A 16,704-nucleotide genomic window follows, 5' to 3' on the forward strand; every position below is an offset into this window, starting at 1 on the left:
TTTAAGAGGCGTATTGGGATCTGTTAACATCGAGATATTTTGCGAAGACTGTAGGAAGGAGCCTGTGTCTGCACAACCGGATTTTGCACAGCTGGTGAGGACCAGAAACTGTCTGTCTGTGCTTCTCAGGCACCATGTAAATTGTTTGAGCTGCCCACCCGCTCCCCCCCCCCCACCCCCCCTCCCCACACACAACACACAATCAATCTGCTCTGGGTCCCATGCTATTGGCTGATGTGGCCTCCAGAGTGCCAGATGTTGTGGCAATGTGCTGCAGACATCTGTCTGGTGACCACAGCCCAGCAGCAGTACAGTTACGAGGCCCGTCCCTCAAAACATTGCATTTGAAAGAAAAAAACAGTCCAAGTGTGTGTAATCTGTCCTTCTCTGAGCTGCTAAAGAGCCCAAAACCGCCTAACATTCAAACTTGCATTTCAATTCCAGGAAAAACGTACACGATGATAGGAAAAGACAATTCAATGCAAAATCTTGGTGTTATTCCCTGTGCAATATCCTGGCTTTTTAAGCTAATAAACGAGCGCAAGGAGAAGACTGGCACTCGATTCTCGGTCAGGGTGTCGGCAGTGGAGATCTGGGGCAAGGATGAAAACCTGAGGGATTTGCTATCTGAAGTGGCCACTGGCAGCCTCCAGGACGGTCAGTCTCCTGGTGTCTACCTCAGAGAGGATCCGATCTGTGGGACTCAGGTATTTTTATTATTGTACACAGTTCTACCATTTGCGAGTACATTGATAGCGTTTCTGTTACCTTTTGCATTTCCATTGTGTGTTGAAGGGTCTTTGAAACATCCCAGTTATATTTAAAATGTCACTGCCACTCTCTTGACTTAGTTTTCATCTTTGCTCCCTTGGTGTACATATTTTTGTTGTTAATTGCCCCAGAGAGCTAATCTGTTGAGCAGAAATGCAACCCTCTTCCAATTAGTAATATATTTCTCTTCGTACGCAGCTTCAGAATCAAAGTGAGCTGAGAGCCCCCACGGCAGAGAAAGCCGCCTACTTCCTTGATGCAGCAATAGCCTCCAGGAGGACCAGTAGGCCAGATTGTGATGAGGAGGAGAGAAGGAACTCCCACATGCTCTTTACCCTTCACATTTACCAATACCGAATGGAAAAGAGTGGCAAAGGGGGAAGTACGTTTGCTCAAAATTAAAAATTCTGTTCTGTTAGATTCATGTATACTGTTAATGTTTCAGATAATAGATTTGTGTTTAAAGTTTATTTATTATTGGCACCAGTAGGTTGGCATTAACACTGCAATGAAGTTACTGTGGGGCAGCGCAGTGGTTAGCACTGCTGCCCTCACGGTGCCAGGGACCCAGGTTCGATTCCCGGCTCAGGTCACTGTCAGTGTGGAGTTTGCACATTTGCCCCATGTCTGCGTGGGTTTCCTCCAGGTGCTCTGGTTCCCTCCCACAGTCCAAAGATGTGCAGGTTAGGTGCATTGGCCATGCTAAATTGTCCCTTAGTGTCCCGGGATGCGAAGGTTAGAGGGATTAGCGGGGTAAATATGTGGGATTACGGGGATAAGGCCCTGGGTGGGATTGTTGTCGGTGCAAACTCAGTGGGCCGAATGGTCTCCTTCTGCACTGTAGGATTCTATAATCTCTATGATTTTCTGTGAAAATCTCCTAGTCGCCACACTCAGGTGCCTATTCAGGTACACTGAGGGAGAATTTAATATGGCCAAAGCATCTAACCAGCACGTCTTTCAGACTGTGGGAGGAAACCCATACAGTTACAGGGAGAACATGCAGACTCCGCACAGTCAATGACCCAAGCCAGGAATCGAATCTGGGTCCCTGGCACTACGAGGCAGCAGTGCTAACCACTGAACCACCGTGCACACAAATGGTGATTTACTATCTGACCTTGCAGAAATCCCCACGTTTTGCCTGTCATTAATATTTAAGATGGATACCAATTTGTTACTGTTAGCTGAATACATTCAGGATCTCTAAGTGGCTTTGTGTACCTTGCCGGTTTTTTTTTGCAGTGTCAGGAGGGAGGAGTCGGTTGCATCTTGTTGATCTGGGAAGTTGTGAGAAGGTTTTGAGCAAGAGCCGGGATGGGGGTGGTGGCCTCTGTCTGTCGCTTTCAGCCCTGGGCAATGTCATTCTGGCGCTAGTCAATGGTGCCAAACACGTTCCATACAAGTAAGTAACGTGGATGGTGAATTATGAGGGATTATCAGCTATTAAGATGTAAGAAGTGACCATGACTTTAAAAGTAATATGGATTTCTAAAGGCAAAAAAAGCCGAGCTTTTTTTTTGATCTAATGTCCCTTCCTCATTTTAAAAGCAAGTTAAAATCTGTAGCTTTTACGGTGGGCTGCCATTGTAACCAGGTCAATGAGTTAAACCATGACCCAATCTTATGCCCACGTTTCCTGGCATGTGGGTGACACAATACCTACAGTGCAGAAGGAGGCCATTCAGCCTATCGGGTCTGTACCAACTCTCCAACAGAGTATCTTACCCAGGGCCCTATCCCCATAACTCCATGTATCCTCTTAATCCCCCAACTTGCACATCATGGGACACTAAGGGACAATTTAACATGGCCAATCCACCTAATTGCACACCTTTGGACTTGTGTTTTGTCCTTGCGTTTTGCTGGAGATGGGGGAGCTGGTGTGGAGCAGGGGATGGGAGAGGGCTCTGCTGGCAGAGGGTGGGGGAAACAAAAGATCCTGGACTCTGCCAGCCAACCAACTAGGTTGGGGGTGGCAGGGGATGCCAGAGCATTACTTTTTGAATTAGTTTTACGGGTCTCAGGAACAGAAGAATTGTCCCCTGCTTATCAGTTCTTCCCCGCCCAACATTTACTGCAAATTTTCTGGCATCTTCCATGTCCCAGAGTGGACCTCAGCCACTCATTCAAATTGTACAATTGTTCACTGACCCTGCAGACTTTGGCAGGGTTAGAGGTGAAGGTCAGGCGTGGCACTCCTAATTCTTAACTGTAAGGTTGCAAACTAGCCAAAATTCAATGCTGTTCATTTAAAAACAGATCTATATATTCATTAGCAAACTAGGATGAGAAGACTCTCGACACTTAACAATTAGCTGCCTAACATGACTTTTACCGTGGATCGCAAAGATTCTAGGCTTGAACTTTGGACTGTGTTCAGTTAACAGATTTCACCAGGGGGACACACTGGGCTGAATCCTTCTGGAAGATAATGGCATTTCAGTGATGCATGCTGTTATTATAAAACAAATATACCAGCAAATTCAGATGAAGAGATTTGATGCGGGTTGAGAATCTCCAGACTTGGCAGTTGATTCACGCACCTCAGCTGTTTGCTTTGCACAAATGACATCTTGTCCCTCACCACCCGGTTATTTTATAGAGGATTGAATGATTTTGAGCATTATTCGATCGTTAAACCCAAGTTCAGGATGGTGATTAAGCGCCTATGTGATCATTGTTAATGCAATGCCAATCAACCTCTCCAGCCTAAAAAGAAAACGGTTAAAATTGTTCAATCTCTTTGTTGCTGTAGTAAATTTGTCCCAGAAATTAGAATTTGAAATGTTTTAGATTATTGAAATGTTTTTCTTCCTTTTTGTTCTCTGCATGTTTCTTTGCTGACATTTTATTTCTCTTTCCGAATCTGATTTGGATATAATTCACTTTCCTTTTCTCTTCTTTCATTGATCTTCCCATTTACCAAGTCCTAGAATCCATACAGTGCAGGAGGCCACTTGGCCCATTGAGTCTGCACCGACAACAATCCTACCCAGTTCCTATCTCCGTTCACCCCATATATTTACCCTACTAATTCCACTGACACTTAAGGGCCAATTTAGCATGGCCAATCAACTCGATCCGTACATCTTTGGACTGTGGGAGGAAAAAGAAGCACCAGAAGGAAACCCACGCAGACACGAGGAGAACATGCAAACTCCACACAGTCACCCTAGGCTGGAATGGAATCCGGGTCCCTGATGCTGCGAGGCAGCAGTGCTAACCGCTGTGCCACTGTCCTGGTGTGCCTTTGCTATTACCTTTCTATTATCAACCTGCACTTGCATCCTTCAGTTTTGCACCATAACTTGCTGCATGAAAAGATCTAACTGAAGGCAGATGGTGCAAGATATCCCTTTCGTAAAATAATGGCTGAAATTCGCTGGCTGTCCCCGCCCAGTGGGATCTTCCAGTCCCGCTGATGGTAATCCCTGTGGTGTGTTCTTCACTGGCAGAGGGTTTGAGGCAAGCAAAATCCCGTAGACATCAGCAGGACTGGAAAATACATTGCTTGGGGCGAGGGGCAGAAAATGCCATCCAATGATTCTAATATTTAACACAGTTATCTTCAACAACAATGCAGAAATCTGCGGGTTGAAATTCTTTCCACCAATAATTTGAAGAGAAAAGCCAGCATGCTGATGAATAGAGTGTGGCACGGGGACAGAATGCTCTGGTGGTGTCACACCATCATTTTAATTTAAACTTTATTGAGGAGTTGCTGAAGGAAAGATAGCTTTGCATACTTGGATGCAAATCAGTTGGCATTTTGCTTAATGTTTTCTGAGTTCAATGCCAGTGGCCACAAATCAAGGCCAGCAAGTGAACATTTCCATTACGTTTGTGACAACAATAAAAGCATCTGTTTATCTTCTTAAGGAAGGCTTTGTAATTATGCTAAACACGGGTTTTGTAATTATCCACAGTAACAGTTACTGTGCTTACATTTGTTTGAAGCCACATGAAGGATTCTCCAGACAAGGACATATTATCTACATTTAAAAAAAATAAGAACCAAGTTAATGTTCACGCCTGAAGAGATTTCATTGGGAAACAGTAATTTTGAACAACAGAATTATATGTTGCTGGATTCTTGCACCCAAGCTAAAATGCAGCATTAAAACCAATCTAATCCTAATGACATTTTGAAGCACATTTTGAAAGCACTGGTTTGAGTGGATGTATAAAACAGACGATTGTCTTAACATGCTTAATCCATCACTCTCTCTCTTTGTGCCTGAATGTATTTGTTTTGTTGTACAATCTAGAGACAGCAAACTCACCATGTTGCTGAGGGAATCACTGGGGAATATAAACTGCAGGACAACTATGATCACCCATATTTCAGACTCTCCTGCCAACTATGCAGAAACCCTTACAAGCATTCAGCTTGCAGCACGGATTCACCGCATGAGAAAGAAAAAGTCTAAGGTCAGTCTCTGCTCCAAGTGGAATATCAAATGATGTTCGTTTGAACCGTAGGCCTAGAAAACATTTAACACCCCCGTCACTATAAATAACAGCAAAGTTCTTTCCATCCAGTTTTGTAAAGTTTAAAAGTCAAACCTTTGCCTCAGTTGCATTTCTTTTAAATTTGTGATTCCATTTTAGTACAGCACACAAACAGGCCCTTCGGCTCATGATGTTGTGCCGAATATGATGCCAAATTAAACTAATCCCTTCTAACTGCCCTTGGTCCATATCACTATCTTCCTTGCATATTCATGTGCTTTTCTAAAAGCCCCTTTAAATGCCTGCACCACCACCCTTGGCAACACTGTTCCAGACATTCACTGTGCAAAAAAAAACTTGCATCTCCTTTGAACTTTCCCCCCTCATCTCAACCGCATACCGCCTAGTCTTCGACATTTAAACTCTGGGGAAAGAGATTCCAACTGTCAACCCTATCTATGCCTGTCGCAATTTTGCAGACTTCTATCTGTGTAAAATAAGCTCTTTTCTGTTTGAACTAGTATGCGTCGAGTTCTTCAGGAGGAGAAAGTTCTTGCGAAGAAGGTCGGATTCGAAGGCCACCTCATTTAAGACCTTTTCACTCGAGGACCACAGCTCTTGATCCGAATCTTCCTGTATTAGGAATAGCCAGTGATCCAGATTATTCATCAAGCAGTGAGCAATCATGCGACACTGTTATTTATGTTGGTCCCAATGGCGCCGCGCTGTCCGATCGAGAACTTACCGATAACGAGGGACCGCCAGAGTTTGTCCCCATTATCCCGTCTCTGAACAAGAGGTATGATACCAGGAAAGGCAAGGAAACTGCAATCGATGGTAAGAGGACTGAAAGGGACTATTTCAAATGCAACACATTTGCTGAATTGCAGGAGAGGCTAGAGTGCATTGATGGAAGTGAGGAGCCCATCAAATTTTCCTGTGAGCAAGGACTTTTCATCTGTAGTAACAGTTCAATCCCCACCAGAATGGAGAACGTGCAATGTATAACAGTACAGGAGATGACCCCGTCTGCCCCTGCGACTGAGAAGGCGCCAGAATCTTCTCCACAAATACATAGAAAGCTTTCTTCAGCAGAAATGGTGTCTCCCAAAAAAGGGCTGAGCCCCCTTACCCAAATCCCTGTGCAGCAACCGATTGGATCTCCAGTGAAGAGCCCCTCTCACTCGCTAACAAGCGAACATTTCAAACTGCAAACCAAAGCTGAAGGAAGCAAGGTGGAATTAAGTGGTAATACTGGAACAGACGGAGACAAGGAGACAATCACAGCTTCCCCAAACGTGCCGAAATCTAACAGCCCGCAAGCACAAAAGCAGTCACAAGCCACACCCGCGCCCGCCGTGAGAGAGAAGATGTTTTTCAACCGCAGGCCATTGCCAAGCCCTGCACCTCCACCCCCCCAGACAAGAGACAGGAAGATACCATGTTCAGAATCCACCAGTGGCTGCGTGATTAGAACTCCTCCAGTAGGAATGAGCCATCAGGCCATGAATAAGGCCGAGTCCGTTGTAACTGGAAGTGCTGCTGCACATTGCAGAAGCAAGTATAAACCATCCATGGCATCAGATATAAACCGCTTAAGGTCAGCACTACGGAGCGATTGTATTGACCGTGACATGCTGACTGCCACTGTGACCCTGCAGAAGCCTGTGGAGCTGAACGGAGAAGATGAACTGGTGTTTACCGTTGTGGAAGAGCTGTCGTTCGAAGGGATCCTGGAAAGTGGTCGACCTGCTAGCATTATTAGCTTTAATAGCGATTGTTCACTGCAGGCCTTGGCCTCAGGCTCGCGGCCTGTTAGCATTATTAGTAGCATAAATGATGACTTTGAAGCTTATACCTCACCAGCAGCCACTGCTGGAGCAAGCATGGAGAATGTTGTGACACACGCTGATGATTCTTTTTGCGGCAGTAGCAGACGATCGTCAATTAGTTCCTGGCTCAGTGAATTGAGTATTTGTGCTGTAGAAAGTGATGGGGCACAGCCCTCTGACATTGTCGTGCAGTCTTGCTACAGTTTCGGTGAGAAGTCTCTGGGGCCTTTTAATTTGAATTCACCTAACATGCTGCAAGACATGTGCGCGCCACTGACACAGGCTCAAAAAAGCACCTTGACTGATAGATTCTGTTCTCCTGAACTCGGTAACGAAAGCACCAATTCAACCAGAGCTCTTGTCAACACCAACAAAGGTTCCAATGCCTTAAGTTTATCCAAAGTGGTTCCTGGCAAAGTTGCGACCAGCACTAATAATTCATCGGTAACTAAAACTAGCACCCCAGTACATTGTCACGCCCTAGTCATTTCTGAAGAGCACCCTATTTGTGACACTAGTCTTCCCAGGAAAATGAAACCTACCTCATCTGTGACCCGTGGCGGTGGCACAGTAGATTGTGGAGACACTAAACAACCTGAAAACGAGCTTGAGGATCCTTGGTTACAACGCACAAATAGCCAACTGGAACCAAAGGCCGAGGACCAAGCACTTTCCGAGAAGTCATCTCCCAAATCTGGTACTAACAGTCAAATAAAACAGCAAGTGAAAACATCGCAGAATACTGGAACTATTCCTAGGCTCAACAAATCTCACACGACTGTTTCTTGTACGCAGAGGGTTGTGTACGGGTGCGAAGTGGCAAATCAGTTCGGGGCAATTGGTGCGAGCGCAAGGAAAAATGATGTGCCAGCAAAGGTGTCACAGGGCAAAAAAGGAAATGCGATGGTTGCTACAATGCCAATAATGCACACCAGTGTCACTGCTGGAGCTATACCCAAAGATCAACGAGATTTTGCTTCAGTAACCAGCAGCTTAAAGTCAACAGCATGTAAGAAAGCCTCAGCACCCAAAACGAGCATGCTACCGAGACTCAATGGGATACCTCCAGCCCCTCCAGTCCGTAAATCTAGTCTAGAACAAAAAAACAGAGTTACTCTACAAACTAATGCCCAGAAATGCCCCACTCCAGAGGTAGTTAAAGTATCACTGCCAAAATTCGAGGATGAAATCGATGGGAGACTAAATGTTGCTTTGTGTATTGCTGAAGGTAACAATAGCCGATCAACAATCACCAAATCCGATCAGATGTCCGTCAAAAACATTTCAAATTCAAAATCCAGAATGCCTAAACCTGAAGCTGTGCACCGCTGTGGGAGTCAGCTATCCCTTGAAAGAAGCGATAGTCTCACGTCAGTCGGATCCAAGCATAGCATGACTAGGGAAAGTGGCCACCTGGTCAGCAACAACAGCAGAGCAGGTCGATCAGTACCGAGGCTCGGCGTGTCACCGTCAGCTCCTGTAACGTCCCCGCCGCCCGCAGCTGTAGCCCCCGTGCCGGGTAAAGCCAATCAAACCAAATGTACTTCAAACAGCAAGGTTGTGGTGTCGGGAAATAAATGTCGGAGTCTCTCTTCAAGCGGGGTCAAGGGGCTGAGCACGTCGGTCAAATCATTAACTCAGTCGATGGGACGGAGTTCCAGTGTGCCGTCAAATGGGAAAACTATACCTCGTTCGACGCAGGTGGCCAGTTGTAAACCTGGCAAAGGAACAATCATGGGAACAAAGCAAGCAGTGCGAGCGGCAAACAGCCGCGTCTCTGAGCTAGCATCTGGGGCATCTTCCGGTAGAACGGGCCATCTGAGGGGGTCCACAGATTCTGACAGTGGGAATGACAGCGGGGTCAACCTCAGCGACGAAATCTCTCAGATACCAATCTTGCCTTCTCCGTACAGCAAAATAACTGCGCCAAGGCGACCTCAGCGCTACAGCAGCGGGCATGGCAGTGACAACAGCAGTGTTCTCAGCGGAGAGTTGCCCCCAGCCATGGGTAGAACAGCTCTTTTTTATCATAGTGGCGGCAGCAGTGGTTATGAAAGTATGATTCGTGACAGTGAGGCAACGGGAAGCGCATCATCCGCACATGATTCCATGAGTGAAAGCGGAATGTCTTCATCTGGCCGCAACAGAAGTTCAAAGTCCCCCAAAAAGCGAACAGCGGGTAAGCTCTATTCGTCTATTGATTATTTGGCTCAAGTTCTTAAGAATGGAAAGTTCAAAGATAAGTCTTGAGGAACACATTAAAATACCTCACATTCCATTATGGGATTTGGATGTCACTGATGAGGCCAGCATTTACTGCCCATCCCTAATTGCCCTTCTATCAAACAGTGATGAAGCTATGCCATGTGAAGATGTATCGCATTCATGTATTTTTTTTGAAAGACCTACTTTTTAAGTGATAACATTTGCAAAGTATAGTTCCAGGTTTCTGTAATTAGTAATCTACTTTATTAGTAACCTCTTAGCTGATGTTATTCAGCTGACCACAAGTAAGATTATGGTATGGTGTTCACCATTCACTAGAAAGTATGTTATCGAACGTCATTTTAAAGCATCCCTACAGTGCAGAAGGAGATCATTTGCCCCATCGAGTCTGCACCAACCACAATCCCACCCAGGCTGTATGCCCGTAACTCCACATATTTACCCACTAATCCGCCTAACTAGGGTTAATTTAGCACGGCCAATTAACCTAAACCTTTGGACTGTGGGAGGAAACCGGAGCACCCGAAGGAAACCCATGCAGACAGTGACCCAAGCTGGGAATCTAAACTGAGTCCTTGGTGCTATAAGGCGACAGTGCTAACCAGCTGTGCCACAGTGCTGCCCCAGATTTCAGCATAGTGAACCTTCTCTGAACTGCTTCTAATGCAAGTATACCCCTCCTTAAGTAAGGTGACCAAACTGTACAGCTGTCCTTGAAGGGCAGAAATCCCACCTTTTGATCTATTAAAGCTATGGGTGTTGGGCAACTGGTGTTCCCCTGGCTGGGCTCTCTGCTGACTTTTTAACAGTGTGGTGGGGTGGGAAATTCAGTGTCTTGTATACTTTAGCCCTGTAACTCTCTACCTGGCTAGGCATTGATACCTTGCTGAATGAGAGTTTCAAGCAGTATCTAGCCAAACGTCGGTACTCAGACTTTGACTTTGACAGGGAGTCTCAGGCGGCTAATCAACGGTCATCCAAATGCCACCTTCTAAAATTGGGAAGAGTTCAAATCCTCGATTTTGGAGACAACCAGATTTGCAGGTGTTAAACCTCTGGGCTCTGGAAGCAAAAGATGATTTGAGTGGACGGGGTCAGAATTCAGTTTGTTGTCAAGTGAAGCCATGTTCCTCACTCAGACAGTAGCCAGTGAGAATTCTGACTGAAGTGAGTGCAGGTCGGTGCACAGTATGGCTACACTATTGGAGTGAGCATATTATGACAGAATACAAAACAGCAAAATATATCATGTGATAATTTCCTATTCTTTACATCACAGCGATGATGGATGCAAAGGGCGCCATTGCATCTCTGGCATTCAGTGTTGTTACAGGCCTCAGGGCAAACTTAAAAGGACAGGTTTGCAAAGGGAACCTGCTGCAGAAGCTATTGATGAAAATGAGTGGCAGCAATAGAATCTTTTTACTTTCGTTGAGCCCAGACCATGTACCCAATTATGTGGCAGCGAGGCACCAAAGCAGTGTAAATGGAGTAGGAACCAGCCTCCAGTCTGTAAATATCCCTAACCCTCTGAGTCCATTGCCATAATTTTACCTTCTCATTCTCCCCAGAATCGGGGTGGGTGAGGCTCGCCACTGGCCTCGGGCAGGACCTCGTGAGCCTCGGGCAAACGAGGCAGTAAAATTCCGGCACATGGGTTCAAGTGAAAAGTTCCAGCTCACCTCAGACTGCCTCCGAAAGAATCTCTCGTGTTGTAGACATGCTGCAGTTGTGGTTATTATTCTTGGGAATCTACTATACTGCCGATAGTAACTCGAGGTACCCAATTAGAAGCCAGTTGATAAACCTCATTAATATATTAAATAATGAATGCAAGTAAAATGTAACATCATAAGCTGGTGATGATTATACAAAAGTGGACTTCAGCAAGAGACAGCAATGGCCATGTTTCACCAAGAGAGTTATTATTCTCATCAATAGTTTACAAACATCAAGATGCTTTCTTTGGAGCAGTCACTTCGGCACCAACACCCAGTGAAAAATTGGCAACACCGCCACCCTGTCAGAAACGAATCAGTGACCTGAAAAGGCTTGTGAGAAAAAATTGTTCAAAGGTTGAAAGGACACTGTTGAGGTGCTATGCTCCTGAAGAAATGGAAGAGATGCAACAGTCATCAAAATCATTCTAGAGGGGAAAACACCCATCTTGGAGCGCCCCAGATAATCCGGTGAGTTTTAAATTAACGTTTTGTCTATGCAATCTACTGTTGTGCGTAACTGGATTTAAGCAGAACATTAAAAAGCAGCCTTTAATGTTAATTTGAAAAAGAAATTGCCCTCTGCCTGTAACTCAACCACCTGTTTTCTGTTCTCCAGCCCACACGCATCCAACTAATAGCTTGTATATTGTCCCTTTTGTTTCCACAGATGTATTGCTGTTCTACTTCAATTTCTACAGCATTCAACGCGAAAAAGAATTGTCATTCCCGAGAGCCTCCGAGGAGACGCCAGACTCCCGGGAATCCTTTAGTGGGAAGGAGTCTTTGGGGGGGGCAGAATTTCAGTTTTCCACCTGGATATAATTCAATGACAATGAAGGTTGGGTGGTGGCTATTACAAGGGAGCTGACCTTCAGTGACACCCCAGCAGCCAGCTATAAACGTGGCTGTCAGCAAACGTCATGGGAATAGTTCCCCAATTTTGCACAGCCTCACCCGTCAGGAATGCGCATCCGACATTCAGAGACACGGTGGCCATTTAAAGGAATGGCTGAAAATATCTGCCGTATGTGGCAAAGACTCCTCACTGCAGTGGCAAAGGTCGGAAACTGTAGGCCCAGGCTGGGGTGGGGTGGAGTGGGGAGGGGGAGCATCTCTATTGCCTGATCCAAGACAGATTGAGCCTAGAGGTAGCTCAAAATTAACTGTTTTGCAGTCAAGGGGCAAGAGAAGAACAAGAGGCAGGTACTGAAATTAATTTATGATCAGACAGTGTGAAGAGGGAACTTCCTAATTATGTATAATGGGCACATTGATATGAAGGCATTCAAAACAATGTATTTGGTATTAAGGCACTTTGTATATGTGTTGGGACAGTTTAAAGAGATGGCATTGTTATTGAACAAAGTCTGGGGCAGATCAGTCTTGAAACTGTAATCCACACTATTTAGAGGGGATTATGCACACAAAGTAATTGGATCTTAATGAAGTGCCATTTACTTTTTGAACATGTTTATTATTGTAGTCAGCACAGAGCAATATGAGCTGTAACCCAACACCAGTTAGAGGTGATTAAGTATACAAGGGAATTGCAACTTAACGAGGTGTGAGCTACTCAGTAAACACCTGTTTCTGCCCAAAATACATGGAGTGCTTGACATGTTGCCAACGGCAACTTAGTAATTAACTATAATGAAAATGGTAAATTGGCTGGTGCTTTAGGATGACTTAGACAATTGTCTGATTGAAACATGGCTAGATGGAATGACGGTGATGGTATGTAGCAGCTGAATCGGGTCATTTCTTGTGGTATTATTGTGTGATTTTGAACAATCAAGCTGCACATTGAATCACAGAATCCCTACAGTGCAGGAGAGGGCCATTTGGGCCATCAAGTCCATGCCGACCACAATCCCACCCACACCCTATCTCTAAAGCCCCATGTATTTATCCTGCTAATCGCCCTGACACTAATGTGTTGGCATGGCTGATCTACCTAACCTGCACATCTTTGGACTGTGGGAGGACACCCACACACACACGGAGAATGTGCTCTGGCTTCACCTGGGAAATATTGCGTAGTTTGGTAGGACAGAATAGATGGGTCCTCTGGTTAATCGATTGTTGTGAAATTAGCGACCCTTCTCCATATTGTTCCGAGGTGTAGCCACTCTCAGCTTTCAGAGAAAAGTGAAGACCTTTCCATGGGACCAGCATTCGCTTAAATGGGAAAAAAATCCTTCGATGGACATGATCTCCAAAACCCTACCAAGCAAATTTTATTTACTATAAAAATATGAACAAGGAGCCATGTGCTGGTTGTTTTTGAGATGGGGACAAAACTGTTGCTTTTGCTGTTAAAATATTTTTGCACAGAAATGTGACATACTGGTAGAAATTGCACTTATAACATACCCATGTCATGTCCATATCATCTATACAGTTGTACAATCTAACGAAAGTAATGAGAATATCTACAATTAAATGTAAACTACTTTTATAATGAGTAATAACTTATTGTAATATTTTTCTAGTTCCACAGTAAAGTAGGCCTATTCTACTCATTCACGTGTCCTGTCCTTTATTATTGAAGTCTCTGGTGTCTTTTTTATTGTTTCTCTAAGCTTGTCTTCTAACTGGCTTCAATCTTTCAGCAGTTGTGGAATGTTAATAGTTTCTCAATTATCTTTGCAATTTGGCACGGTTTTTCTCAGGATCCTGACAATGTTATGGTACACATGGAAGATATCCTCCCTGGTAACGAAACCATAGTAAGCAACCTACAGATCAGATATTGACGTAATTTCAGAATAATACAAGATTGTAATATTCACAGTAGATTTTCACCTTGTCTGTCAGGCTGACCACCCAGTCATTATAGCAGAGTTGCCTATTTTCAATACAGCCATGTTTGGTCTAATTAGAAATGTAGGTCATCACAGTTATTGGTGCTAAATGAGGGCTTACTTGAGTGTGACCGAACCATTCAGGTAAATCAGCCACCTAATAATTGCCTGGCTGAAGGTAATTGATTCTGTCCCCCAATAATTAGCTTAATTGCTGCTTTTCACCTACCATTGGTGGCACAGTGGTTAGCCCTGCTGCCTCACAGTATCAGGGACCAAGGTTTGATTCCCGCTTCGATCACTGTCTCTTTGGAGTTTGCATGTTCTGTCTGTGTCTGTGTGGGTTTCCTCCAGCTGCTCCGGTTTTGTCCCACAGTCCAAAAGATGTGCTGGTTAGGTGCATTGACCCGAACAGGTGCCAGAGTGTGGCGACGAGGGGAATTTCACAGTAACTTCATTGCAGTGTGCATGTCAATCTGACTAATAATCACCCTGACGTGAATTTGATTTGCCAAAGTATAACAAAACCTTTATCCTACCCAAAATATTATGTAGTTTTAATTGGGCGTTAAATCATTTGCCAGGTATGTTATCACTCTCATTTTCCTCAAAGAAAATAACTGACAATCGACTAGTCACTCACTGACTCTGAGCTTGGACAGCCTCTGAAGTCAAAGGGGAATCAGATGGAAATTGATTTGACTATGAATGTTGGCACCATCTTTTTACCTCTGGACTTGGCTTCTCTCCTGGTTGTCTTTCCTCCACTTTCCAAAAAACTACAATTCTTTTAAATGTTAAAACACTTGTAGCTTTTCCCTGTTGACCACAGTACAGTTCAAAATTCTGGACCTTTTCATCTCCCCCTATGGTCTTGCACTTTTTTCGTCCTCACCTCCAGCCTCTTAGTTACTTTTCTCCCCACAAATCTCGTGTGTTGGACTTTTACATATCCTACTCTGCCACCCCCACCCCCTTCATCCAGTCATTGACAGCAGAGCTTAAGTCTTTTTTAAATGGGGAAAGATTTCGGAAATCTGAAGCACAAAGAGATTTGGAATCCTGGTTCAGGAATCTCTTAAAATTAACTTGCAGGTTCAGTTGGTAGTTAGGAAGGCAAATTCAATGTTAGCATTCATTTCTAAAGGGCTACAACACAAGAACAGGGATGTACTGCTGAAGCTGTATAAAGCTCTGGTTATGCCCCATTTGGAATATTGTGAGCAATTTTGGGCCCCATACCTAAGGAAGGATGTGCTGGCTCGGAAAGGGTCCAGAGGAGGTTCACAAGAATGATCCCGGGAATGAAGTGTTTGAGGAATCTGGGTCTATGCTCGATGGGGTTTAGAAGTATGGGGGGGGATCTAGTTAAAACTTAGAATGCTGAGATAGAGTGGACTTGGAGAAGATGTTTCCATGAGTGGGAAAGACTAGAACTCGAGAGCACAACCTCAGAGTGAAGGGATGTCCCTTTAAAACTGAGATAAGGAGGAATTTCTTCAGTCAGAGGGTGGAGAATCTGTGGAACTCAATGCCACAGAGGGCTGTGGAGGCCAGGTCATTTAAGATAGAGATAGATAGATAGGTTCTTGATCAACAGGGGGATCCATGGTTACAGAGAGAAGGCAGATGGATGGGGGTGAGAATCATATCAGCCATGATTGAATGGTAGTGCAGACTCAGTGTGCCGAATAACCTAATTCTGCTCCTATATTTTATGGTCTTATGGCCTCTCTGGATCCATCTCTCTGGATTTCCCTTCTTCAATCTCTTTGTCACTCTCTCTTCTAAGACCCTTATTAAGCCCCAAGTTTTCCATTATTACTCCTATCTCTATCTTCCTGTCTCTGCGTACGCTTGCTATAATGACCTCAACGAGGCTCGTGAAATGGGGCTCTTGAAGTACAAGCTCCCTGATTGAGGTAATAACTGCCTGTCCAGTTAAGATGTCAATATAAATATATATCACTGAGGAGTGTCTAGGCTACTAACACTCTGGATATGACTTTGTAATTGAAGTACCATTAGGAGTTTGTAAATAAAGGGAAGCTGGTGAAGGGACACAGGACTCTGAGGAGCTATTTCACTTACCTTATCGTTATCTTTATGCTGTTCTCCTCTCTGACTGTCCCTAATTGAAAACAGCTATAGACCATCTCTTTTTTCCACAGAAATGAAGCCAAAGCTTAACATCTGGCCCTCTGGCTGTTTTGTTGAGGATTGACTCATCAAGTTACCAGTCTAAACAGCCACTTCTCTCTTGCTATTTGACCTGTGGTAACCAAAGGCAGAATCTTCTGCTTTTGCTGCTGGTGGGAAAGGCACATAATTAGGTAGGATGGTGGCATACTGGAACCTCATCCCATTCCCGCCTTCACTGGAATTAAGTTTTTGGCAGGAAGGCCTTTGGTCAACCTCATTTCACTGTCTAATCAGGTCTCTAAGTGGTCAATTAATGACCAGTTTAAGGGCTTATTCTATCACTGCTGGCTATGGGGGTGGGTACAAGGACGTAGGATTGCATAGCAGTTATAGGGGATGGGTACAGAAGCATAGTTGATCATTAAGGGCATGAAGGGTTATGGGGTCTGGTATAGGATATGATGTTGCATCCTCTTCACTACTTCCAGGGTCGCCTACCTCAATTTCTGATAAGAATGTGTCCCACCCAACACTCTGCTATCTGGGCTGCCATTTCTAAAAGTTGGGTTTGTGGAGCTGGGAATTCTCCCAACTCTGCACACTGGACTCATGGATGAATATTAAATTCATTGTTTACATAACTTTTTCTTCCAAAGTTTACTAGTTAAAAAGCTCTAGGCCCTGCCAAATTTGCCCCTGCCAAATTTCCAAAAAAGTTGAGGCAGGTTCTGGCCTGGGTACATGCTCTGCCGA

The 16,704-nt window shown here is 44.6% G+C and overlaps 1 protein-coding gene across 2 annotated transcripts in view; it reads left to right on the forward strand.

Moving 5' to 3' along the window:
- LOC145352569 (kinesin-like protein KIF26A) overlaps positions 1-16,704 on the forward strand; it is a 213,028-nt gene that overhangs the window by 174,576 nt on the left and 21,748 nt on the right. The window contains exons 8-14 of one of the 2 annotated variants that reach the window (XM_080202602.1): positions 445-707; positions 970-1,153; positions 2,017-2,176; positions 5,043-5,205; positions 5,748-9,237; positions 11,226-11,473; positions 11,673-12,058. In XM_080202602.1, the coding sequence (XP_080058728.1) occupies positions 445-707; positions 970-1,153; positions 2,017-2,176; positions 5,043-5,205; positions 5,748-9,237; positions 11,226-11,434 (4,469 nt within the window). In that variant the 3' untranslated portion in view covers positions 11,435-11,473; positions 11,673-12,058. Of the gene's footprint in view, positions 1-444; positions 708-969; positions 1,154-2,016; positions 2,177-5,042; positions 5,206-5,747; positions 9,238-11,225; positions 11,474-11,672; positions 12,059-16,704 lie in introns of those variants that run through there. The other variant, XM_080202601.1, reaches the window with a different exon arrangement.

This window comes from Carcharhinus amblyrhynchos, chromosome 14, assembly GCF_965287045.1.
Source record: "Carcharhinus amblyrhynchos chromosome 14, sCarAmb.v2.hapA, whole genome shotgun sequence".
Classification (NCBI taxonomy): domain Eukaryota; kingdom Metazoa; phylum Chordata; class Chondrichthyes; order Carcharhiniformes; family Carcharhinidae; genus Carcharhinus; species Carcharhinus amblyrhynchos.